Here is a 26873-nt window from a genome sequence, read left to right as displayed (position 1 = left end):
AGGCTTGGGAGTGGTATGGTTGCTCTATAGCGCCCCCTAATTGGTTTTAGCACTTGGGCACATTTTTGACGGCCTCAATATATACGAAAACTCACAAAAATTGGCGCCCACATAAACACCTGGGAGCTTTGTGAGACTGTACAGCCATTTGGTCCAAACCTGTAAGTGAGCTCCATAGCGCCCCCTAATGCCTGGAAGGCCTTAACTTGGACATAGTTGCTCCGATCTTCACCAGTTTTAATACCCATATTGCTGTAATCATTGCGGACATATTTCCCATTTACCTTCATTAGCTCCGCCCAACCGGAAGGCGGCCCTTTTTAATTATTCATTTTTCATGTGTTTTACATTCTTTCGAACTCGTCCCAGGCTGTGATTTCAATCTTCTTGGATCTTTGCAGGCAGTATCTGTTGACCCTCATGACGAAAAGTTATCCAGAGAATTTTGATAGTTGAAAAAATGCGCAAGTTACAGCAACTTCCTGTATAAACAACTTCCTGTATAAACAGGAAGTTGCGTTATCTTGGCAACAATTATTCCGATTGCCCCGAAACTTGACAATGTTGTTCGTCATGGCCGGTTTAGCATCTGTGCCAAACTTGGCGTCAATCAGCCATTAGATGGCGCTGTTTTAATTTTTTTTAATTAATCAGCAAAATATTGATATATGGGAAGCCTACTCTGTCTAACTACTCCTGGGGCGTGAGTCCGATCGGCACGAAAACTGGCATATAGACTCGGAGGTCCCTCGTGACAAATAGTTATCAAAAGAATATTGATAGCTAACACAATGCGCAAGTTACAGAGGACCAACTTCCTGTAGGTGGGTGTCGAAACAGGAACGGTTGTATCTTGCCAACGGCTATTCCAATGGACACAAAACTTAGAACAGTTGTTCCTCATGTGCCAATGAGGCTGTGTGCCAAATATGGTGTCAATCGGCCTTTAGATGGCGCTGTTTTCATTGTTTTAATAAATTAGCAAATTCGCTTTGAGCGAAACCTACTTTTTTTAACTCCTCCTAGAGCGTGAGTCCCATCTGCACAAAAATGTACACGGAGACTCGGTAGAACCTCATGACAAAAAGTTATCAAAAGAATTTTGAAAGCTAACACAATGCACAAGTTACAGAGGACCAACTTCCTGTAGGGGGCTGTCAGAACACGAAGTTGCGTATCTTACCAAGATGTATTCCGATTGACACCAAACATGACACAGTTGTTCTGTATAGGGGCTTGAGCATCCATGCCAAATTTAGAGTGAATCGGCCATTAGACGGCGCTGTTAGAATGTTTTTTATTAATTAGCCACATCGCAATATATGGGAAACCTACTTTGTCTAACTCCTCCTGGGCCGTGAGTCCAATCTGCACGAAAACTTGGATATAGATTCGGTGGACCCTCGTGACTAAAAGCTATCAAAAGAATTTTGATAGCTAAAACAATGCGCAAGTTATGGAGGAATAACTTCCTGTAGGTGGCTGTTAAAACATGAACGGTTGTATCTTGGCAAAAGTTATTCCGATTTACATGAAACTTAGAATGTGTGGTCTACATGTGATGTTGCGTCTGCCAGTATCCCCGACTAAGAAGGCGAGGGCCGGTTCATCGCTGCTTGCAGCTTTAATTGTATTTGTATGTGGTTGTTAGGAGAGATAACGGACCAGTTAGTCAGAATAACAGGCCGTCTGACTTGCGGCATGTCACTTTATATTCTCTATCTATATCTTTATATAGCGTCCCATTTACCACGCTGGATCAAGTGAAAGTCACTTCTTGCCCCGCAAACTCAGCAATAAAGTCTTTGTAGTCCAGCGTTTGCGAAATCGATCGCGCTCTGGTGTAGCTGACATCGTTTCTACCGTCTCCTTCTTCCTCGCTCGCACTCTCGCAGGACGCGCTAACGTAACAGTGGTGACGGCGTAACATGAATGGATTTGATTTTTTGACAAACCGGAATTTAAAAGTATAAAGGTCCTGTGCAGAGGTAGGTAGGTTTTATATGGGAATATGGTTATTAGAGTGAGGTTAATCTACATTGTGCCAACAGGTAAGTGCAAGTATAAAGTTATACTAGACAGTATAAGGCTCCTGCACGTCCAAAGACATTTGAAGGACCTGCAGACACCCTGTTTATTTACCACTAATAATCGTTCATAAATAGCATTCATTCTAGGACAGTAGAGCAGAAAAGAAAGATCGAATTCAGAGTCTTACTGATGATCTCTCCTGCCGGTTTAGCTTCGCCGTTGTTGTTGGAGGGATAGGTGGGGGTGGCTGATGGACGGAGAGAGAGAGGGGGGGGAGAGAGAGAGAGAGAGAGAGAGAGAGAGATTAGAAACCAGAGAAATAAAAAAATAAAATAAAAATAAAAAATTCAATTTTTTCTATGCATTTTTTTATTCAAATCTTATATATCTTATATATATACGTATATATATATATATATATATAATAATATATTGCTATATATATACTGTATATCTGCTTCCTTGTTTTCTTTTGGTAGGGCTGGTAATCGTTTTTAAAAAATGACAATACCAGTACCCTTAATTGAAAAATTCATCATTCATTCCCTTTTCTTCCCACTTCCTTCGATACCCAGGTTTCTCGTATTCCCGATCACACGTGGCACTAAACCAAAGAACGCTGGGTCCAAAAAGGATTGACTGCAGGAATGCATGGAGATCCCTTGGTCCTGGTTATTTACTCAGACAGTGGGTGTATGAGGTGTTTGTTTGTGTCTCTGGGACTCACGGTAGCAGTCGGGGAAGTTCTCCAAGCCGCTGGCGCAGGATCTGCAGTCCTCTCCGGCGTAGTTTGGTTTGCAGAAACAACGGCCGGTCAGATCCTCGCAGGTACCGTCCGTAAACTCCGACTGACAGTCGCAGCCTGCAGAGACGAGGATGAGACATACGTGTGATGATGGATGTATACATCATATTTGCATTTGAATGTTTTTATGTCCATTAGATGATGCTATTTGACGGACAGCTGTCACTCACTTGTAGAGCTGTAACAATTCCAAATGTTGCCGTACAATTAAAGTTTTGAACGAATTCCAGGAGACATCTTTTGGTTATATATCCCTGTCATGTGACCCAGATAATAAAATAACACAAATTCACAGTCTATGAAGTAAACAACGGCAGACATTTTCTCTAACTGTATCCCCACCTTGTCATATGTGTTGCTATGAACACGTTTAGGCTCCAGTGTCAACAACTAGCATAGCTTCAGCTCAACAGTCCGACCAATAATCACTTATATAATTACATACAGTCGTATGCTTTAAAGGACAATTCCAGCGCAAAATGAACAATGTGTTAGTAACATGTGTACCGAGTCGACCGTTCTCTGGGATATGTTTTCATGCTAATCGAATGTGTCTCTAGCTTTAAACAAGCTAGCGCAAACCAGTGATAGCTTATAACGTTAGCCTTCGGGGCAGAGGGTAAATCGCTATTTCTACACCACTAACAAGGCTCAAAATAGCACCACACTTCCACGGTAGCATAGCAAAGCTAGCGTTAGAAGCTATTACCGGTTTGCGCTAGCTTGTTTCAAGCTAGAGACACATTTGATTAGCATTAAAACATGTCCCAGAGAACCGTCGACTCAGTAGACATATGTTATTAACCCCTGAGTTCATTTTGCGCCGGAATTGTCCTTTAAGACCGCTTTACAGTGATTACGTAACAAAAGAAAAGCCAATTACACAATTGTGTAATAATTGTTAGGGGCCTACTCACGAGAGCAGGCCAATGGGGAGTCGATGGCGTGGTCAGGTGACCTGTAGTAGGTGGGGATGCAGCGCTCACAGTTGGCTCCAGTGGTGTGATGCTGAAAGGGAACACTTTGCATTAGAACTTAACCAGGAGAGTCCCGTTGGGATTACAAAGGACGACCTGACCAAAACATGCCAGCAGCATGAAGAGAACACAAAGAGGAGACCAAATGAAAAGTAACAGGCAACTCACGTTTCAAAAAATAAAAATGTAAAGGAGTCTTTTGTAGTCAGGTCAAGTAAAAACTGGGGCTGTCTTCCTCTGAATATATTCTCACTCATATGATTTTTGATTAGTTGATTTAATCGACAGATTTGTAAAACTGAGTTTCTCCACAAAATATCATACAAAAGCATCACTTTAATGATATACAATTTAATAATGTTACTACACTGCACATAGCTGTACATACTGTATATATCTGTCTATATGGTTCATTCAGTATATCCATATTTATTCTGTTAATACACTGCATATATCTATATTACTCTTACTACTAGTATAATGTCACTGCTACTACATTGCACATATCTGTACATGTTGTTTATACATTGTTCATGTTAATTAGCCATATTTATTCTGCTCTTATAACACTGCAATATATTTATTGTCCTGTCTATGCACCACCTGTCTATACTTTGTATATTACATTGCACTTTTGCACTTCTGGTTGGACGCAAACTGCATTTCACTGTCTTTGTACTTGTACACTGCACAATGACAATAAAGTTGAATCTAATCTAATCTTAAATCTTGTGTTTACCAGAGATGTGCTCCTAACTTCCTTGGAAATAAGTCATTCAGAATGAAAAAAAAGCATAAAATATGACAAATCAAACCAAGAAACCTTAGTGGACTAAGACCAAAAACGACCGATTAGTCGACTAATCGACTAAATATTCAAAACATTACAACTTAAGGAATCTGGCTCCAAATCTTTCATTTTGGATTTAAAAGCATTGAACGAGATTCATTCATTGAGTTTCAAGTCGTTCTGCAACATATTCCATGCTAAGGGTGCAGAGTAAGGCTTATATTTATAATAATAAGTCATTATTAATGTATCCCCCCCCCTTTAGTTACCTGACAGTTGAGGCAGACTCCTCCACCTCGGTGGTGTCCGTGCACGTCCATGCTGCCTCTCTGCTGATCAACCTCCGGGTCGTAGTAGCAGTCAAAGGAATGGCGGTGACAGTTACACGCTGAAACACACAGACAGCAGTTTGTAATATCTCAAATATCACGCATCTTATTACCTGCTGGTAGTTTAACAAAAACAAAACAAATAATAATAATTACAATCAAACTTAAGTTCAGGAGCAAACTTTATTCGCTGATGAAGACCGAGAGACGCAGCTGACATGCTCAGTAAGTTATTTCCCACTGTTGTGAACGCTCCGCATTCAACAGTTTCTTCTACTCTTGGCTCTATATATGGTCATAGCGTACATGCACATAAAAAAACTAGTCTATATCCACGACATTCCACCAGCATGCTCTTGTTCTGCTGGAAATTCCACCGGATGTCACTACAAAGTCAATTTTTGTGTGGCTGCAATTCTGAATGTTACTAACATTTAGAATTGCAGCCACACAAAAATATTTCATTTCTTCTTCAGGGACAGGTTTATGTTCCGTCTGACACATCCTCAGACATCACTCAGCCTCTGTGAAGCCACTTCAAATGCAGTAGTTGTTTTGAACGCCGTTTCGTCCGACAGGTGTTCATTCAGCAGGGTGGGAGATTACAAACACGCTGCTCAGAATCATATCTAGCTCATCTCCAAACAAATCCATAAAGAGAGACATGAGAGAAGCCATAATTACCACAACAACCACACGGGCTGAATCGTTTCCTGACATTTGATAAAAAGACCGTTTGAAGGCTCTTTGTAGCTTGAAGTAGAAACAAGAAGGTTGGGGAGAGTTTATGAATCATAAAAGGGTTATTTCATGTGTGATTACAGTCAGTGATCAAAGACTGGTGCAATCTCTTCTAGTTTCACTATGTTACACTTTTTGTAGTTTTTATTAGAATCTGTTGGTCTAAAGAGTCATGTAAAAACAACATGACGATGAATTGTTTGATTTTAACATCTGCCTGTATATGTGTACATAGTAAAAAGAAGTCTAAGTTTTTACAGTAGTTTTTGAGTTTTTTTAAATTGGGTACAAAAGTCTGTAATATGATGGACATTATATGTAAATTAACAACCCAACTGTTATTTGGTTATTTACTATTTAAAGTAATAATGTATAAACCCGACCTTGGATAAGGGGACGAAGATGGATAGATGGACGGATGGATGGATGGACGGATGGATGGACGGACGGACGGACGGATGGATGGATGGATGGATGGATAGATGGATGGATGGACGGATGGATGGATAGATGGACAGATGGATGGATGGATGGACGGATGGATGGATGGATAGATGGATGGATGGATGGACGGATGGATGGATGGATGGATAGATGGACAGATGGATGGATAGATGGATGGATGGATAGATGGATGGATGGATGGATAGATGGACGGATGGATGGATGGACGGATGGATGGATGGATGGATGGATGGATAGATGGACGGATGGACGGATGGATGGATGGATGGATAGATGGACGGATGGATAGATGGACGGATGGATAGATGGACGGATGGATGGATGGATGGATAGATGGATGGATGGATAGATGGATGGATAGATGGATAGATGGATGGATGGATGATAAGAACATGTGTAACTGATGCCTTTGATTATGTGAATAAAGAGGAATGGAAGCCCAGACTTAATGCGATAGTTTCACATTTTGGGAAACAAGAAGATCGACAACACTGATGGCTGTACGGAGAATATGAAGCCACTTAGCTTATCTTAGCATAAGATGCATGCGGGATCACATAAGGCTTGTATCATGTGGACGTGCCGACAGTGTTGTTGTCATTACTTAGAGAATTCCTCCTTCCGGTCGATCCCTAGCCAGAAGTCTAACAGCCCAAATTCGCCCCCATCATTGTGCATGTACACATACAGTAAGAGGATTACATACATCCTTTAACCTAATCTAAGATAAAGAAAGAGAAGTCCATGCCTAAGATGCACACATGCAGGAAGTCCAGACCAAGGTTTACTCTTCATACAGAGTCAGTGAAACCTTATCTAACCCTCAGCGCCTGAGAGGTGCCGGCTGAATAAACCAGCGCTCCTTATCCTCCAGCTCTGATAGCGGTGAGTGTTTTTCTCAGACCTGAGGCACATTTGACTTTTTTTTTCCCCCTTTCTTGAAACCAACCAACAAAAAAAAAAAAAAATCTGAACGGAGCTTTAAGGACGATCCGGTGCAGTGAGTCAGTCGAGTGATAAACTAAGCAGACCAGAATAACTCGGCTCGTGACCAGAGACACAGTACTGCTCTCAGAGCTGCCCTCTGCTCTCAGACACATTTTATATTCTCTCTAAACCGTGGGTCTTTAACGGTTTTCAAGCCAAGGACCCCTAAACTGAGAGAGAGACGGAGCAGGGACCCCCTACTACATATTAAGTTGCATATTAAACTGGGCCTACAATAAAGTGTGGGCGGCCTAAAGCTTTTGTATACCTTTTTTGAACATAGAATACTAAGCTATTAAAATAATAATTGTTGGCATGATTTTATTAATCATGTTTTAATGTTAAACGTACACATGGCACAGTGAATCCTTAGGATGAACTGAAGTGACTTCCTTACCTATAGGCCAGTAAACCTATCATCAATGTATTTTTTTCACAAATAGGCCGATTTATATTTGATTCGAATATATGTTGGATTCATGTTAATTCATGTTAACTTTTAGAAAAACTTTCAAAAGTGCGGGGATTTCTTTGCAACTTTTGACTTACTTATCCGCCTCCGTCTCATGTTATAGATGTGTGTAAGTATTTTTCTGTACTTAAAAAAAACTTTAAAAAAATTAACAATAATTTGGTCGGCCCCCCTGCAGTAACTCTGAGGACCCCCGAGTGCAGATGTGAGTTGCGCATGCGTCACTTTGCGACTTCACGCAGATCTGTTTTGCTGTTAGCCACAGAATAATGAGATAGGTACATTACATAGCAGTCATTTATTATTTAGTGTAAGGCATCACATTTGCACGGCATGATCCCTGATGTCGGTTCTAGATTAGAGTCTGAAGTAGCCTACAAGAACCTACTAACAAGAGACTTCTGGAATGTCAATACAATAAAAATGGACCTACATAACGAAGTTTGTTCACTGCTGGCTACAAGTTAGCAATCAAACACAACAAAGGCTGTCACCTGAATGGCGTTTTGAGCTAACGTTAGCAATCAAACAATCATAGATAGCTAATTGCTTGCAGCCGGATCCGGATCCCTTGGCGTTACGCGGTAAACCGTTTAAATCTGAGCATGCGCAACTCACATCTGCACTCGACTCACATCGGGTAGTGACAGCCACTAGCAAAGGCCAAGGGTTTCTGTATACCAACTTACAAAAAGAGCAAGGATAACGTTACGTAACGACGATTGTTTTGTGACAGAACTTACACACTTTCGTTCATAAATTCACCCCGTCTGTGTTGCGAGTTGTGTTTAGGAACAACAGCACAGTTGCTTGGCGGTCATTCTCTGCGCAAAATATGAAATGAACTAATGTGAATTTAAACTACACTCTTTCTGTGTTTTCGTAAGCCCTGATCTGGATTGGTTGTGGCTCCCTCCGTTGGGATTGAAGGACTAGTTGTGGATGAAAATAAACTTTACAGGACAAATGAATTTGTGCAGCTTTGTGTTCCTCACGCTTGTTAAAAAAAGAAATCTGTATTATCTATAACTTATAGATAACACAGATTTCACATTCATGTGCTCCTTGCTCTTTTCATGTTTGTCGAATAAAGGATGGTTGAAATTCTTTGAGCCTTTATAAAATGCACCTGCTGTTGTTTGCTAGATGTGGATCTGAGCTGCAAATCTTGCACCACATTTCAGTGCACTCAAACTTCAAGCCACTGCACATTGTGGAGCCACTTTTTCCGAAAAAAGTATTTTCTTCGGCTCTGGCTCCAGTTGGCGTTTCTTTGTAGGTGGCGATACGCCAAAGAAGCTGCTTAATGTCTGTTGCTTTTTGGACATCTCTGGCAGTAGTTGACAAGCAACATGTAAGGTTAGATGAGAAGATCGGTCAAGTACGCAAAGGCGCGTAGTAACACAAGTGGCATTACGCATTCCTACCTGCGTACCTGCGTACCAGTTATGTGCACCCCAGTCTATAAGCCTAATACACGCACTTCCAGCTGCAGTAGTAGTTACAAACGCCTCATCTCCCTCTCTCTGGAGTTGCATATCATGTTGCCCTTTGGTGACCCGTTTGCCATTGTGTTACTGATGTTGTTCCTTGTTAAATATAACTGCAGATTTGATAACAGACGGCTCTCACATGTAAATATAACCCGAGTTTTGATAAGGGTGGGTGGCAGCAGGACGCGGTCCCAGATTGTTTTAAGGCACGATCAAAGCTTTTAGCTGATAGAGGAAATGCTTCAAGGTGGCCCATGTGCCAATAATCTTTTAGTTTATGACTGCAAATATTCATATCGAATGATTTTCAACAAATCTACCGTCCACAAGGAGGGAGAGCATTATTTTAATGTTACAATATAAAGTTATCTGGAAATAAAACAGAATTTCTTTTTTTTATTTTTCTCCAAATTACAACATTCCTTACAAAATGGAGTGATAATCGTACAGACCAGACGTTCGTATGGGAGGCGGGGGGGGGGGGGGCACCAGAGATGGCTCTCCTTCCTTCTCTTCTTCTTCCAACTCCTCCTCCTTGAACTTGGCTGCATCTCATGGCCCATATCTGATAGCTCGTCAACTCCTCGGTCCTCGGCTGAACCGGAAGTTGTTCTGGTCCTCCTTTGTGAAGGCCGTCTCAAAGTTCTTATTTCAGCCCAGAGGGCCACGGAGCGAGCGAGGTTTAAACTGAAACGGGGGTGCGTTGAACACACTGCTGTGTGTTCTGTCTTTTTATTACCCCGAGTTTACAGACACGTCTCTGCTGATTGGGTATCACAAAGTGTTTTATGCAATTGAAAAGTGAGTGAAAGGCTGAGAAATAGCTCATGGTGTTGGGGACATGGTGTGTGGTTTTGCTCTTTGACTGAGAGGTTTCAAAAACCGTGTGACATATAGAGACTTTGTGTGTTAGCAGTTGTAAAAACTGTAAATGACCAATGATCAAATGCTGCTTTTTTTATATGAAAACTGTGATAACTTTACGCCCCAGCATCAATGCGGTCTGAATCCAGTGGCAGGAGGAACATCTCTAAGTGGACACGGATCTTACGGCACAAATGTGGCAGGAAAGAAGTATGGTATATTCCAAATATGTTGATCATATTCAGGTTCATATTCAACCAGAAGAAAAGAAGCTATTTTAGAGAGACAGATGTGTGAAAGTTACCAAGAAAGCTAAGAGCAGCACTGCACCCCATGTGCCTGTTCAGCTTTGTTAAATTAAGGCCAACTCGTTCTGTTGAACCAACACATTCTTCTGCAGGGATCAGTGATTCAACACTCTGTGTGTGTGTGTGTGTGTGTGTGTGTGTGTGTGTGTGTGTGTGTGTGTGTGTGTTTCCAAGCACGAGTTCTTCCACGTATGCTTGAGTGTGTGTGTGTGTGTGTGTACGTCAGTATCACAGTATATCAGGACTATGGTGCTACTCACGTTCACACTCGTTGGCGCTGTAGGTTGTGGCCGGTTTCCATGGCAACTGGTTGTATCCAGGGCAACACTGGCCGCAAGACAAGCCACAGGTGTTGTGCTGACAGTCGCACTGTAACCTGTAAACAACAACAAGAACAGTATAAGTAAAGACAACAACAGCTGTGGTTTTAAATTGTGTTATGTTGGCATCACCTTTGTATTGCTTTTCACACACACACGCACACGCACGCACACGCACACGCACACGCACACGCACACACACACACACACACACACACACACACACACACACACACACACCTTAAACATGCCACGGTATGTACCTATCTCTGCCTATTGTACTTTGGGTAAAACATCATTTGAACTTTTCTCAAAAGTTCACATTCCTCTTCCTCTTACCCTGCTGCTGTCACTTCAAAAAGAAAGACAGAAACAGAATGAAAGAATGAAAGAAAGAAAGAGGAGTGTGACAGAGAGTCAAAAGAAAAGAGAAAAGTGGAAATAGACCCCCCCCCCCCAACAATGAAAGAGTTAATCTTTCCCCTTCATCGACAGCGGCTGACTGCTTCACCCCGGCTGTTAATCGGATTAGTCTGTAAACCTGCGGCCTGAGTGTGGCCAAAACACAGCAGAGAGACAGAGGAACAGCCCTCTTAACGCCATTCTCTTGTCCTCTTAACCGGTCAAAGAAAGACAAACACAGGAGGGAGGACTGGAGTCACAGGAGACAGAGGTGCAACGGAGAGGAAGGAAACAGATCCAAGAAAATCACCAATCAAATGTTATTCCTGTGGTTTCAGTTGAATTCCAATTGTAATAGTAATTTTGGTTTATGCTTGTGTTTGTGTGGCTTCAACCTCCGGCCACTTGGGGCAGTAGTTCACTGTCAATTAGAGGTAAGGTATTATAATCAAGAGGGACATGCACTCGGGTGTTAGCCTGGTCCTACCAGACTCTGGTCCATTAGCCTGGTCCTACCAGACTCTGGTACACTAGCCTGGTCCTACCAGACTCTGGTCCACTAGCCTGGTCCTACCAGACTCTGGTCCACTAGCCAGGTCCTACCCGACTCTGGTACATTAGCCTGGTCCTACCAGACTCTGGTCCATTAGCCTGGTCCTACCAGACTCTGGTACACTAGCCTGGTCCTACCAGACTCTGGTACATTAGCCTGGTCCTACCAGACTCTGGTCCACTAGCCTGGTCCTACCAGACTCTGGTCCACTAGCCAGGTCCTACCAGACTCTGGTACATTTCATTTATACAGAGAGTCTGGCCACTCTCCATTGACAAGTGTGACCTTCTTTGAAGGCGGGTACTCTGTTGAAGTTTAAAACTATTGGATCTGCCCAGAGACACTCTGGATCTGCCATAACCAATTGCTAACGTTTGGTCATGACGTCGGCTTAGCGTCGCTAGCGTTCGCCTTAGCTAACTCCTTCACCACTAACGGAGCGAACTGGAAAATCAAACTGTTCCCGAACCCCATGGGGAGGAGGGCCACAACATCATGGCCACCAACACAACATCATGGCCACCAACACAACTCAGCAAAGATTGTTCTTGCTCGGGCTTTAACTTCTGGATATTCTGCAGCGTTGCCACAACAGACCGCATCTTTCTCCGCCGCCATTACAGAACTATAACTCTAGCGCACGGCCTCAACATCATCGTTCTCAGCCCCTCCCTCTGTTCGCTGATTGGACCGCCAAAAATTTGGCTGGAGAAAACCCAAGACTATACCGCAAACCCAGACGGAGTACTGAAGGGAAATGAAAATTGAGCGGAAGTACGTAGGGGGGCGGAGCCAGGCTACTCGGGTGTTGCATTAATTAAAAAACAAATGGAAATAAATAAATTGTGAACACTGAACATTTTGGTCATTTACTACATGCGTCAGAAAACAAATAGACTATGCAACTGTGTTGGCGTTCAATTGAATGGCAAAGGGGTCACTACATCAATCCTTACACGTTTTTCTAAAACAAATATAAATATGACTAAATCTGTGGTCAACATGACTTAAACTGGCGCTAAAAGTACAGATACAGAAACATTAAGGTAATATTTACCTTTTCTCTTCTCTCTTGTATTGTATTGTATTGATATCATCGATTGATTAGGAGGACTTGTTGGATTGAGGAAAATGCACAGAATACGTAGCTTGATTTCATTCACCAGACCGACGCTAACCTCTACATATTATTATCCTCATTTTTTTTATTTTTTATTACACATAAACAATAAAACAAAGGCACAAATTGACAATACATACCTCAACATACATGTTAAATATAAATAATTTAAACACAATAACAAAAAAACAGAATAGCAGTACTTTATGGCTAACTTAAGATAATCATGTCTCTTTATGCCAAGTTTTAGATAATATCAGTCTCTCCCCTTTCATTTTCTTTACATATTTTTCTGTACCTTTCATAATAAATTTCTATTGAAAATAAGAATCCTTGAGAATAAAAATGAATGCTCTTGAGTCTTAAGTCCTGAACTCCTAAGTATATCTGTGTTGACAGTAAAAACACAAAGCCTGGATGAATGCACTGACCTTCAGTTTAACTGCAGGTTTTCAAACATTAAAAACATGACAGCTGTTTTGGAAATAAGAGTCTGCATAAACTGAAGTGACAGATAAACCACGCAGCTGCAAAAACATGCTTCATTGTGTCTACAGTCGCGAGTTTAAGTAGTTCTTTCACCATGTATCACCATGTATTTAATTATTAAGGGGTCAAAGGTCTTAAAAACCCATGGTAAAATAAAAGAAGTCTCTATTTCAAAGGTATTTTATGGGTTTAAAATGTCTGTGGGGAGCTTGCTCTTCTGCGGGAGGGGTGTGACTGCACTCTGCTCTGTGCTGATAACGTGTCTGTGTATTGTGTTTCAACATGCTCATTGTGTTCCCAGCGTTCACCTTGACTATCAGATCTATTCATTCTGTCTCTCTCGCTCACACACAATTTCATTTGCACGCTCACTCATGCGTCTCTTAGCTCTCTCGCCCTCTCCCTCTCTCGCTCTGCATCCTTCTCTCCTTTCCTCCCTGGCGATCAGTTCTGTTCAAGCGTAATAGGAAATGACTTTCAATGGACGGTTTCCACCCAAATTCACTACTTCCTGGTTTTGGATCGTTAGCTGTGGACCAGCAGCTTCCTGAGCGAAGAATTTGGTCATTACTCAGAGGGCTATGAAGCTGAATTTCACTTTTCAATCTATAGTTAGAATACCAGAGTTTCATTGAAGTTTGCCATTCTGTTTTCCCATTCATTATTTCCTGAATGTCACATTATCTATATCTGAAGAAGTTAAATTACAGGAACTCTACATCACTGAAACAACCTCACTGGACCACAGACTGATAGAGACCGGACACCGGAAAAACAGGGGTTACCAAGAAATTATCATTTTGCGTTCTTAATTTTGTAGCTTCCAATGTGTTTACTTACTTCAGTTTAGTAACCTCAGCACTGTCTATTTAAAATTGTGGATTTCATATGTTAAGCTGGACAGATACTGTATGATTGTTTGCTGTTAACTGCTTAATTGCTTACAATGTTAGTCACAAAATTCGATCAACCAGTGCCCTAAGACCCTGTTCACACCTGGCATTAACATCTGTCCTGGGTGATCTAATCCCAACCGGACATCTCTGAGTACAGGTGTGAATGCACCCAGGATGCATTGAGATCCAAGCGCTATGGCCGTGTGTCCTGGGCCACACTGATGACCCCCCTGCTCAACTGCCGTCCTCTGTGTAACGGTAGTGTTCTCAAATCACGGTTCAAAAAAAGCCCATAGAGAAATATTACAAGGGAGTAAAATGTTTTGGCTGATTTGGTTTGCCTGGAACATGCCAAGGCATAGTCCCAGTCTGTACCATTTTAATTAGAGATCCTCTGACCATTTTTTGCTTCCTGATACTGATTCCGATACCTGAACCTGCGTATCGGCCGATACCGAGTACCGATCCGATACCAGCGTGTCATATATTGTATTGCTGTATACTACTATCCCTGTATGGATGCGATGTGATTTCTACCCTTGTTTTACGGCCTGGCTCAGGTTGAACTTTTAAACAATAAACAATGAATGCCGTAGAACTTTCTTTTCAGTCAGTCGTGACTAAATAAATTACGTGGTATCGCATCGGTGTATAAACTCCAGCATTTTCTGATACCTATATCAGCATTTTAGGCAATATCGGATCCTTTCCGATACTGGTATCGTTATATAATATATGGTCCATTGGTGAAGTAGCATTGATCACTTTGAGAGGGGGGGATACATTTTGTCCCCACCGGGGATACAAATAATTCAGCAGATGTTTTACATCAGTGCTTCTACTTTAGGTGAACTGACATAAGGACAGTACTTCCCCCCTGAGGACACTCTCTTGACCATAATGCATCTGTGTTTCCTTCAAACTGCAAAGTGTTGAGTTTCTCCCAGTCACGATAATATCAGCAGTGCCTTTAAACACAGAGCTCCAGTCAGCAGTCCTATAACAGTCTATAACACACCTGCTGGATATAACGACCTTAAACAAAGTGCCGCATTGATGTACGTTTTCACATCTGCATTCCTTCGCTCTGACACAAACCAGACCGAGCATCTCCAAAAGCTTGATGAGGTCAGGAGGGATTTATTTAAATTCCTCACACTGTGTTCCCATCAATCGAACACCTGCATGAAACAAACGCAAGTATACTCCAGGGATACACTTGAATGTTTGAAGAATAATAAAAAAAATGTTGATAAAAATGTAAACCACATTGCAATATGATATCAATCCACGTCACTGAATTTAGTTTAAAAAGGCCAGAATACTCCCTGTATCACATTTTCTATCCACTGCACTATCACACCTATAATTATTTCAATGCCAGTTGCAGAGCAGAGATTATGTCTGAAGAGTACTTTAAACAGTTTGAAAAGGTTCCTGTTTTAGCGATTGCTTTTTCCTTTGAGGTTAATCATTCTGTTATGTGTGAAAGAACCAGAAGAGTCCTAAATTAAACACTGACTACGTTTACATGCACATAATATTCAGATTTTTGCCCTTATTCCGATATTCCGACTAAGCTTTTTCCATGGCTAATGAAGGTGAATATTTAACTAATATTCCTGTTTACATGTAGCCGTGCAAAATACGATTTCTTCAAAGTGTACCAGCGGTGGCGGACTTGTTGGAGCGTGTGAACACAGCGTCCCTCTTTCATTCCTTCAACCAGCTTCTTGAAAAGGTCGTCGTAGCGATGTGTGCGCATATCCAAAAACCTGTTGATATCCAAGTCTTTGACAATGTTTAAAAGTAGCTGTGTTTCTCCTTCTTATCGGGTCTGCAGCCTTGCAAACTGTTGGCTGGTTGGTTTGTGTACAGCAACCATAGCAACGCACAGAGCTGACCGTAAGCCATAAACAGGCAAGAGGGCGTAAACTGGGCGTAAAAACCCTGATTGAGATGCATATTCAGAATGCGCTGTATACATGTCCAAAGAATTCCCCTTAAAACCCGAATAATACCGGCATATCACACGTCTTAAGCGGAAAATGCTATATTCAGAAAAAGTTCTTATTCGGAATATGCTGTTAACATGACCAGTATTAAATTCAGAATATTGTCATATTTGGAATAATAGTGGAATATTGGTGTGCATGTAAACATCCTCACTGACGGTTCATAGTATACCATTGTCGGCATAGTATACCAAAGTGGGGAAGTGATCAATTCTCAGCATCAAATAGCACCAAATCTGATTATTATTTGGTTCTGTGGTCTTCAAAAAATATGAGACTCCTCCCCAGTTAACCTCTCAACACTCTCAATCACTGCTGGAATTCACTCTAATAGTATTATAATAGTTTATTGTACTAAACTCACAAAGGGATTACAAAAAGGCACAAGAACACAACTTATCTTCCTCCATAGTTCCTTCCTCTTTAAGCTTTGTTATTATCCTGACACCCAAAGGAAAAGTCACACACACACAAACACACATATACACACACACACACACACACTCACACACACACACACACACACAGGCTGTGCTGATGATAAACCCAGATGTAGCCTCGCCTCTCGGAGCTCTGATCCTGAACTGGAGGTGATGCAGCAAAGTGAAACCAAATGGCGCTCAACAGAACAAACAATGTGCACATATATTCCACGCAGCCAGCTGGCAACAATACGATCCAACGTGACGTCTGCACTTAAGCCTAATTAGGCATTAAATGAGTTTAATGTTTTTGTTTGTCTGTCAGCAGGATTTTGGAAAAAACTAATGGGCCGATTTCTCTGAAACTTGGTGGAAGGGTGTAGCATGGGCCATGGAAGAACGTATTCAATTTCAGGAGAGATCCGAACCACGGGGCAGATGCACAAATTATTTGGAACTTTTGCTAACATTGTGAGATAGGGGCATGGCTTTTTGGCGGAGATGCCCTTCTTGTTACTCATGTTTTCATTCTAGGCTGCAACTGTTGTAACCCGATCTTTCCATAGTACAAAGTAGGACTCTGCAAAGTACTCCATTAGGCATGATGCTTTGGGCCTTACATTAAATTCAGGCGCTCCTAAACATAATTTAAAACCCTGGTTACATTTTCAGGTGAACCATAACTTTTCTTTTTTTCTAAACATGACATCTCCAACACACATTCACTGAGACATACTGTGCGTCACAAAATGCATGGGATAAGAGGGATTTCAGGAGATGAGTATCAATATACCATAATCTCCTGAAATCCCTCTTATCCCATATAAATGGAGGAGTGAAGCCAGAAGTGGTTCAGCAGGTACTGTATATATAAGGTGTCTGTACTGTACAGCCTACAGACACTCTCTGTTAAACTGCCGTACATTATCATGGCAGTATAAACACTCTCTGTAGAGTAAATGTATGCCACGGGTGCCAGAATGAGATTAACACATACAGTACTGTATGAAATCTGAACTATACAACCAGAGCCATTAAAACACCTCAGTGCATTTTTAGAGCTGAATTATACCTAATTTTGCTGTGGAAGTGGATTTAAGATGTCGGTCTAACTAGTTCTGCTACAAATTCCACCGTCGTCTTACAGTTTGTTTCAATCTGTCAGCAGTTTTGGTGGCCTCTGAATATCTGTCCAATCTGAGTTTTCTCTCGCTCGACTAAAACTACTTTTGAACATACACATGTTCCACCAAAACAAGTTCCTTCCTGAGGCTATTTTGCAGAGGCACCGTGGCTCCGTCCGGCGCTTAGCTCCGCCCAAGACGATTGTGATCATCACTCATCCAGGAATGCTGTGTGGACTAGCCAGACCCTCCTCCACAGCGCTGTGGAGGAAGGTCTGGCACATGCAAGACTAATCTGCCGTCAGCTGAAAAAACGTGTTACAAGGTCTCCTGCATAAGCGTGTGAAGAGGCGGTTGCATGCAAGCAGATATGTGAAAGTACACAGACGTTGTCCTCTTACAGTCACTATCAGGGCCCCTCCGAGATATTACAAACACCCATCAAACACACAGTCCTCTGCCACAAACACGGACAGACACGCAGAGGAAGGGAGGTGAAGTTGAATTTCAACAGCTTTAGTTTAAACACACACCTGACAGCGTGTCTGAGGCTGAACGCCGCTCTGCTCAGCGTCAAAAAGATACCGACTCAAACACAGATACGACGTTCTGGAAAATGATTGCAGTCTCTGCTTACAGTGTAACCGTAGAACTCAAAGTCTCTGTCTCCCTTAAGGGATTCACCGAGACGGCATTTAAACTCCAAGCCAAGACACATATTTTGGGCTGATAATGAAAATGAAAATGAAAATGAAAATGAATAATGCGCTCCTCTGCTGCCTATTGTGACTGATATGTCACTTTAGTAACTCAATATTAATCCAGGTGATGGCTGCAAAGGGTAGGTATATATCTGGAAATGTTCCGAGGGAAGTTAAGCTCTGGAATTTGGGGAATCTTTTGGAAATTTTGCACAATTTCAATATAAAAATCGCACCTTTTCATTGTGAGCTCATTTGGGGGAAAATGCACATAAAAAAGCAACACTTATGGCATTTTAAAGTTAAAAGTATGCCCATTTAATTCAATTTTAAGCATCCACGGCATTCAGCAGCATACTTTTCATTACAGCAGACACATATTTAACTTGTGAACTCCTTCTGCTAGCTTTTTTTTCTAGCTAGCTGTTACCACGCGGGATGTAGCTTGATTGATAGGGGTAACATTAGCTCACTGAGGAGTTTTAATTCATCTCCATTCTTTCTTTATTGTAAAAAACATTTTTTTTTTTTATGAATTAGTTGTTAATTCAAACCCTAAGTTTGCACACAGTCCACATTAGCTGACTTGCTAGCTAGCGTTGGCTAATTCGCAGGGTCATGCCTATGTTCCCAGATAATTCCCTTAAATTCCTCTTAAATCCCACAAAAGGTTTCCACCTTGAATATTCCCAGAATTTTGCAACCCTAATCCAGGTCATGAAGATGTTTTTAAGCTGCTGTTCTACACCTCTGTATGTCCTCGCTCTTAGCTACACAGAAATTCAACTGGTCTCCAAATCCAGATGATTTGGCATTACAATGAAGACAAAAGAATCTGTATGATCAGCGAGGTACAGTTAGTTCATTTGTTTCCCAATCTTACATATTGTCATACAACCCTTGGGGAGAACGTGCCCCCAGATTGAGAGTAGAGCTGATTTAGAGTAGAGCAATAACCCAAAACAGAGCCACCTGTCGCTCTGTATCTACTGTCAAACAAATGACTGCTATCTTCTGCAGAATGACGGGGTCACAGTGTCAACCCTCCCAGCAGCAGTATATTCGCCTCCACTGTACATCAAACTATATGACAGTCCCACCACCCCTCCCCACCCCCCCTCTCCCTCTCCTCCCTCTAAATCCCTCCTTTCCTCCTTTCCTCCCAAATTCCCAACTCAATCATGTGCAACAACAAGCAAAGAGCTACATCACCGGCTTTGCAAGAGGCCGTCTCCAGATACCTTCAACAAGTCCGTACAAGTGTGTGTGTTCATGCATATGTGTGTGTGTGTGTGCGTGTTTGAGGCTGTGTGTTGGAGCAGGTAGACGTGTCTGTTAACCAAGACATTCTCTCATCTTTGTTCAGTCGACTACTGCAAAATCCAGTCAAAACAATGTTGGTTTGCCACAAGTCTGTGAGTCATGACAGTGCAGTCTGAGTCCCTGTGTGTGTGTGTGTGTGTGTGTGTGTGTGTTAAAGGTTGGGTATGAATCTGTATCTTACTTGTAGGGGTCGTTGGGGTCCTTGGCGTTGCAGGCCTCAGCATGTCCGTTACACACACAGCGTCCCCCGATACTGATGTCTTTGATACTGTAGTAATACTGTAAAAATAAAAACAATACTAAACATGAGTTCTACAGATGGTGTTAATGTGCAGATATGCAGCGATGTGCCGGCAACGGCAGCAAAAAAAGAAGACTGACTGCTGGTAAAGGTGGATTTAAACCATGCTGGATTCAAACTTTTACAATAAATCTTCCCCCAAATGGTTGCCCTGTCTTACCCTGCGGGTGACAGTGGGGTCCCGGAGCGCCTTGCCCATCAGGTGTCCCAGCAGCGTGTTGGTCCTCAGGAAGCGGAGCCGGATGTTGGTGGCCTTGGTGAAGTCCCTCAGCACTGGGGAGTAGGAGAAGTTCATGGCCCCGGGCCGACCGTTCACCAGGGACACCACCACCTGGGACAGGAGGACAGACGCTGCATATCAGCTCACACACCCAAGACATATTAAACATTACAGCCTGGGAATACATCAGAGGGAAGATATCAACCAAATTATATTCACAATACCTGATCTACTGCATCATAATACTATACATATACTATATTCACTCTATATAGTACATACTGTGTTTTTTGAAATTGCTCTGCATGCTCATTTCCTATTTCAGTAACTATTTCAGTATGTTTATGTACAATTTTACAGTGACTGTAAAAATGAAAAGAAGATATGTGTGAAAACAGCTTGGGAGATACTTTGGAATCCTGAAGATATTTAGGTCCTGATTCCACAACATGATCTCGATAGCAGCTATGCAGTGCTTCAACTAACCATTATTTCCATTATCGATTAATCAACGGATTCTTTTCCCAACTAATCTATAATTTTTGTATCTATAAAATGCAGAAAAATTGTGAAAAACGTCTATCACAATGTCCCAGAGTCACATATGCAGCACATCCTTATTAGAGTAGTTGGAATTAAGGAATGTTTGCTCGAAAAATGATTGAAACGATTTATCTATAATCATATCTGTTGCTGATAGGGATGTCATGATTCTCCTAATCCATGATTCGATTCAATTTTGTATTTACATTTTTTTCTTCCACAATGCCACAATAAGAGAAGGGTTCTTCGTTCTTCTAGTTTACGAAGTGCAATTGAATGCACCGTTGGCTCAACAAGGTGCACATGAATGCACAATGGAGTCCCGTCAGAGACCACATGCTTTACCTTCATTGTTTGTTTCCATAACTCAAGGCAAAATGTTTCATGCAGCTGAGTTTGACACATGCAGCTGAGTTTGACACATGCTACCTGCCAGTAAGCTAATGTTACCCTGTGACTTCAGCTGCATGCTACCAGCTGGTAAGTTAATGTTACCCTGTGTCTTCGGCTGCATGCTACCAGCAGGTAAGCTAATGTTACCCTGTGACTTCAGCTGCACGCTACCTGCCGGTAAGCTAACGTTACCCTGTGTCTTCAGCTGCATACTACCAGCAGGTAAGCTAATGTTACCCTGTGTCATCAGCTGCATGCTACCAGCTGGTAAGCTAACGTTACCCTGTGTCTTCAGCTGCATGCTACCAGCTGGTAAGCTAACGTTACCCTGTGTCTTCAGCTGCATGCTACCAGCTGGTAAGCTAACGTTACCCTGTGTCTTCAGCTGCATGCTACCAGCAGGTAAGCTAACGTTAACCTGTGTTTTCAGCTGCATGCTACCTGCCGATAAGCTAACGGTCAACAGCTGTCGACCAAAATGCACACTCACCTCTCCATTTTCCAGCGGGACTATACGGGAGTATTCGGTGGTGCAGACAATGTCGTTGTCATTGCTGATCCTCTCAATGGTCCTCTGTCCAAAACGCTCAATACAGTCTCTCTTGGAGGCTACACACACACACACACACACACACACACACACACACACACACACACGAGAGGGAGAGAGACAGAGGCAGAGAAAGGGGGGAGAGAAAAGAAAAGCTTCTAATCAGCCCAAACACATATTTGCAAACGTGTGAACATCCTGAGCATCTTGTGGCATTTTAATGATGCGTCTCCGTGTGATAATTAGAGGAGGGTCTCGGCTTGGTGGAGGTCTATATTTTACCCAACAGTCCTCCCTAAATATACCTCAGCTGCATTTTCAGCTTCACAACAGCTGGAGTGCACAATCACCAGCTTTCACAGAACTCGGTGCCAAGTGTTTTTAGCTCCAGTAGAAGAACTAATCTCCGTTTAAACTAACACGCCCTAACCAAAATATGTCATCAACATTCTGGTATATTGCGCATAAACAGGAGGCAGCATGTATACTCCGCCCGTTGCTGGTAGTTAGTTACCTTGGTAACATTAGTAGCTTAGTCTCAGAGAACGAGACCTCATGACCCAATCAGGAGGAGAAACGTTGGCGTCAGTGTCGGTGTGGCCAAAGGTCTCCGTTTGCGGCCGTTGAGACGGCAACACAACCCCACAGATTCCTAACCAAAACGGGTCAGAAGGGTTTCCAAATGTCTCCAGTTTAGGGGCTCAGAAACGCCAGAGTAGGGGGAATGAGAGGGGGAAACGCCAGAGCAGGGGGAATGAGAGGGGGAAATGTCAGAGCAGGGGGAATGAGAGGGGGAGATGCCAGAGCAGGGGGAATGAGAGGGGGAGACGCCAGAGCAGGGGGAATGAGAGGGGGAAATGTCAGAGCAGGGGGAATGAGAGGGGGAGACGCCAGAGCAGGGGGAATGAGAGGGGGAGACGCCAGAGCAGGGGGGAATGAGAGGGGGAAATGTCAGAGCAGGGGGAATGAGAGGGGGAGACGCCAGAGCAGGGGGAATGAGAGGGGGAAATGTCAGAGCAGGGGGAATGAGAGGGGGAGATGCCAGAGCAGGGGGAATGAGAGGGGGAGACGCCAGAGCAAGGGGAATGAGAGGGGGAAATGTCAGAGCAGGGGGAATGAGAGGGGGAGACGCCAGAGCAGGGGGAATGAGAGGGGGAGACGCCAGAGCAGGGGGGAATGAGAGGGGGAAATGTCAGAGCAGGGGGAATGAGAGGGGGAGACGCCAGAGCAGGGGGAATGAGAGGGGGAAATGTCAGAGCAGGGGGAATGAGAGGGGGAGACGCCAGAGCAGGGGGAATGAGAGGGGGAGACGCCAGAGCAGGGGGAATGAGAGGGGGAAACGTCAGAGCAGGGGGAATGAGAGGGGGAGACGCCAGAGCAGGGGGAATGAGAGGGGGAGACGCCAGAGCAGGGGGGAATGAGAGGGGGAAATGTCAGAGCAGGGGGAATGAGAGGGGGAGACGCCAGAGCAGGGGGAATGAGAGGGGGAAATGTCAGAGCAGGGGGAATGAGAGGGGGAGATGCCAGAGCAGGGGGAATGAGAGGGGGAGACGCCAGAGCAAGGGGAATGAGAGGGGGAAATGTCAGAGCAGGGGGAATGAGAGGGGGAGACGCCAGAGCAGGGGGAATGAGAGGGGGAGACGCCAGAGCAGGGGGGAATGAGAGGGGGAAATGTCAGAGCAGGGGGAATGAGAGGGGGAGACGCCAGAGCAGGGGGAATGAGAGGGGGAAATGTCAGAGCAGGGGGAATGAGAGGGGGAGACGCCAGAGCAGGGGGAATGAGAGGGGGAAACGCCAGAGCAGGGGGAATGAGAGGGGGAGCCAGAGCAGGGGGAATGAGAGGGGGAGACGCCAGAGCAGGGGGAATGAGAGGGGGAAAGGTAGCAGAAGTTTTTAAACTAAAATATAGCGATGTAAATGTAGCCTAACTCTGTATAAATCTCTTTAAGCCAAACCCTACTGTAAACCTTAATCTGATCTAATTCAATATAAATCTAGAATTATTTTTTTTTATTATTAATCAATTATGTACAGTAGGTACAGAAGCCCTGAATGGCAAGTTTTTTTGGGCATTGTTGGCTCGGTTTTTGCCATAGATGTAAATTTTTGGCCAACATCCTAAATAAACTTTTTTTTTCACCTAGGCTTTTAGGACATTTGCATTTAAGATGTTTTCAGATTTAAAAACTAAAGATATCCAATTCATGGAGATGAAAAAGCCAATCCTCACTTTTGAGAAGTTGATCCAACCTTGCATAGTCCCTGACTAAAAAACACACACTATTTTCAGATTTTGTTCACACAATTCAGCCACTTTAACAAAATATGACCAGTCTGAAGACTAAAAGGTTGGTTATGTTCATCTCATTTCATTTCATCTCCTTGTATAAATGTTGGCAGCTCGACCTGGCTTTAGGGAAACAACCGTCTGCCTTTTAGGAATAATCAAACTGTATAAGCGTGTGTGGCAGTTTGAGACTTCGGCTTGTTTAAGTCACATCGTTTCTTCATGAAGACGCAGCGGTACATTCCTGGAATACTTTCCCTTTATCTCCGATGTGTGTCCTTGGCATAGAAGCAGAGAGGAAGAGCACGAAAACAAGACAAAGACGAAGAGGGACGGGTGATATTATAATGTCAAGATGTCACTGCCAATTATTGGAGTGTGTGTGTGTGTGTGTGTGTGTGTGTGTGTGTGTGTGTGTGTGTGTGTGTGTGTGTGTGTGTGTGTGTGCGTGCGTGCGTGTGTGTGTGTGCTGCTGACAGCTGCAGCAATTAGTTGAAACTAAAACTGACAAATAAATAGGTTTACAGCTTTGAGGCCAACACTAATTTACTCTGTAGTACCACACACACACACACACACACACACACACACACACACACGTATCCTCCTGCCCTCCCCCTGACTATAAGACACTGTCGATATTTCAAAAGAGTTAAGCTGCCTTTTGTAAAAAGCTCTACAGATACTATGAAGTATATCTAAACAAATGGTACTTTTACTGAATTTTTGGGGTTAAAAAGAAAAGGTTCTCAGCAGGCGGGAGGTGATCTTAAGTAGCCGTGTCGACTCGAGCCGGCTCGGGGTGACAGTTGGCACGCTCGGCCCCTGTCCTGGCACCAGAGGATTTTGGGGATGTATACTGAAAGTAACAACCAGCAGCATTCAAGGCTCATCATCTGTCAGTCCAGGAACCAAGCGGACCAGATTTAGGAAGCTTCTGGGCCATGAATGTTCAACTACTTGACAAAATGCATATTGACGTTAACGTATTGACGTTACGCACGGTTGTAGATTGCAAACCGTCTTGCTAAATCAAAGAGTTTAGAAGCTAAGTTCTTTGGCTAAATGGAGAGAGGTAGCATTGGACAAGTGGGCCACCTGTGCAGAATCCAGGCTTGTGGCAGAGACATTTGGTGTCAGCAGCGAGACAACCGTTCACCGCTAAGTATACGCTGTGCGCAGGGCCAAACCATTCAAGCTGTTGAACCGGTTCGTCAATACGCACCTTGTGCCACGAGTGTACGGCGCCCTGGATGGGACCCGTATCCCAATCTTTCCCCCATCCGATGGATACCGGGACTATAGTATGTGACTTACATGTTCACTACGTCACAACTTATTATTATATTTTTTTTCAAATTTTGTCGTTTCCATCAACATTTTCTAGGACACCTGGAGCGTCTTACAATAATGCAAATAACTGCCCCCACACACACACACACACACACACACACACACACACACACACACACACACCCTCTTCTACTACAAGCTGAGACCTGTTAGCAGACATGCCTGGAATTCCCCCTGCAGCCCACCTGGACTGACAGCTGCCACAGCCAATCAGATGGCAGCTCTAATGATGTAATGGACCCCCCCTCCCCCCCGTCCCTCGGGGCTGCTGTTTAACTCTGAGATTAGAGGGAGAATTAAGGAGAACCCTAGGGGAGGTTAGGAAAGCATGAAGTGATGAAGATGGAATCTGACTCGGTTTGCTCCTAATAACCAGAATAACATCTGGAGGCACACATGTGCGCATATGCATTGTATAGGCGTAGATTTCGGGGGGGGGGGGGGTCCCCCCAATATTTAGAAGAGATAGATTTGTCCACTCTCATAAGACAACCCCACTCCCCAGAAGAGGGAAAAATAACCTTTCAGGGAGCTCAAAACGTATTGGAGAAACAAGAATTGTGTCTACTTTGCAATACTTTTTGTGATTTCATGTCGTTTATGTAGATTTTTTGTAAAAACTTTGGAGCTTCTGGCTTTAGCAAGGCCTCGTTCTCTGACAGATTTGTTGTTGAGATGTGCATGAGTCCTACAAAACATCCCAAAAAACGGGTTTTGAATATGCAAACAGTTTTGAACTATGGGATGGCTCCTAACTATAGGAGAGTAATAATTCCCTTTACATAAAGACATTTGCACCAGAGATTGTTGCATAAAAATCCACCAAAATGCAGGAAATTAAGTGATTGACGCTCAAAATGTTGTGCGGTCCCATGTGTGTCCCACCCAATGTTGAAACAAGCCCTATGCCCCTGGCTGAATATATGTATATTTATGTATATAATATATGTTCCTACTCACAGGCAAAGTACTGCCAGGGCTGGTAGGTCTGCCCAAAGTCCACGGATCTCTCCAGAACCCAGAGGTCCGGACGGGGAGAGTTTGCAAACTTGATCAGCACGTAGGCCACGTGGAAGACCTGCGGAGACACAGAGATGAAGACACTGGCATTACTCACATATTCAAACACACATTTCACATTGTTTGGGTCAGCTCTGAACATGTCTGATGATGAAATATGAGAGTAGAAGTGCAACATTGGAAACAAGAGCTCTGAGGTAGAAACAACCACACTGACATACCCATCAATGGCACAAATATATTCATATTTATACAACGCTGGTCTTGATTACTCTCCTTGCTGGGCTGTGTCCGAGGTCTATCACTGGACACATCCAGACCACAGATGTCTGGCAGCAACAGGTCCCACTCCTGACAACGCATTCTTTGGGCTTATAGGGGGACACAGCACCCACGGGAGCTGCACTATTGCCCCATCGTGTCGTGTTGCAGCACAGTTTGGGCCTGCGATCTCGCTCAATACTGGACCAATTTCAAATTTCAAAGATTTTTCATCACATACTGACACAAATGTATGGGGAAATGGGGTTGAAAAGACACAAAATGACCCTTTGAAGAAGACAATTGTGGTGAAAAAGG

At 43.2% G+C, this 26873-nt stretch overlaps 1 protein-coding gene across 7 annotated transcripts in view; it reads right to left on the bottom strand.

The window, feature by feature from the left end:
* Positions 1 to 26873, bottom strand: part of lama5 (laminin, alpha 5) — a 120210-nt gene that overhangs the window by 55102 nt on the left and 38235 nt on the right. For all 7 annotated transcript variants that reach the window (XR_004899078.1, XM_036008448.1, XM_036008447.1 and 4 more), the window contains exons 3-11: positions 26235 to 26352; positions 21575 to 21693; positions 20089 to 20259; positions 19809 to 19906; positions 10523 to 10638; positions 4873 to 4991; positions 3754 to 3844; positions 2759 to 2893; positions 2219 to 2278 (exon numbers count right to left, since the gene is read on the bottom strand). Coding sequence is in view for 6 of the 7 variants with exons in the window: in XM_036008448.1 (XP_035864341.1) it covers positions 2219 to 2278; positions 2759 to 2893; positions 3754 to 3844; positions 4873 to 4991; positions 10523 to 10638; positions 19809 to 19906; positions 20089 to 20259; positions 21575 to 21693; positions 26235 to 26352 (1027 nt within the window). In the remaining variant the exon portion in view is untranslated. The remainder of the gene's footprint in view (positions 1 to 2218; positions 2279 to 2758; positions 2894 to 3753; positions 3845 to 4872; positions 4992 to 10522; positions 10639 to 19808; positions 19907 to 20088; positions 20260 to 21574; positions 21694 to 26234; positions 26353 to 26873) is intronic.

Source organism: Sander lucioperca, chromosome 12 (assembly GCF_008315115.2).
Source record: "Sander lucioperca isolate FBNREF2018 chromosome 12, SLUC_FBN_1.2, whole genome shotgun sequence".
NCBI lineage: Eukaryota > Metazoa > Chordata > Actinopteri > Perciformes > Percidae > Sander > Sander lucioperca.
The sequence above is the reverse complement of the archived record's forward strand: the minus strand, read 5'-3'. Positions and strand labels throughout refer to the sequence as shown.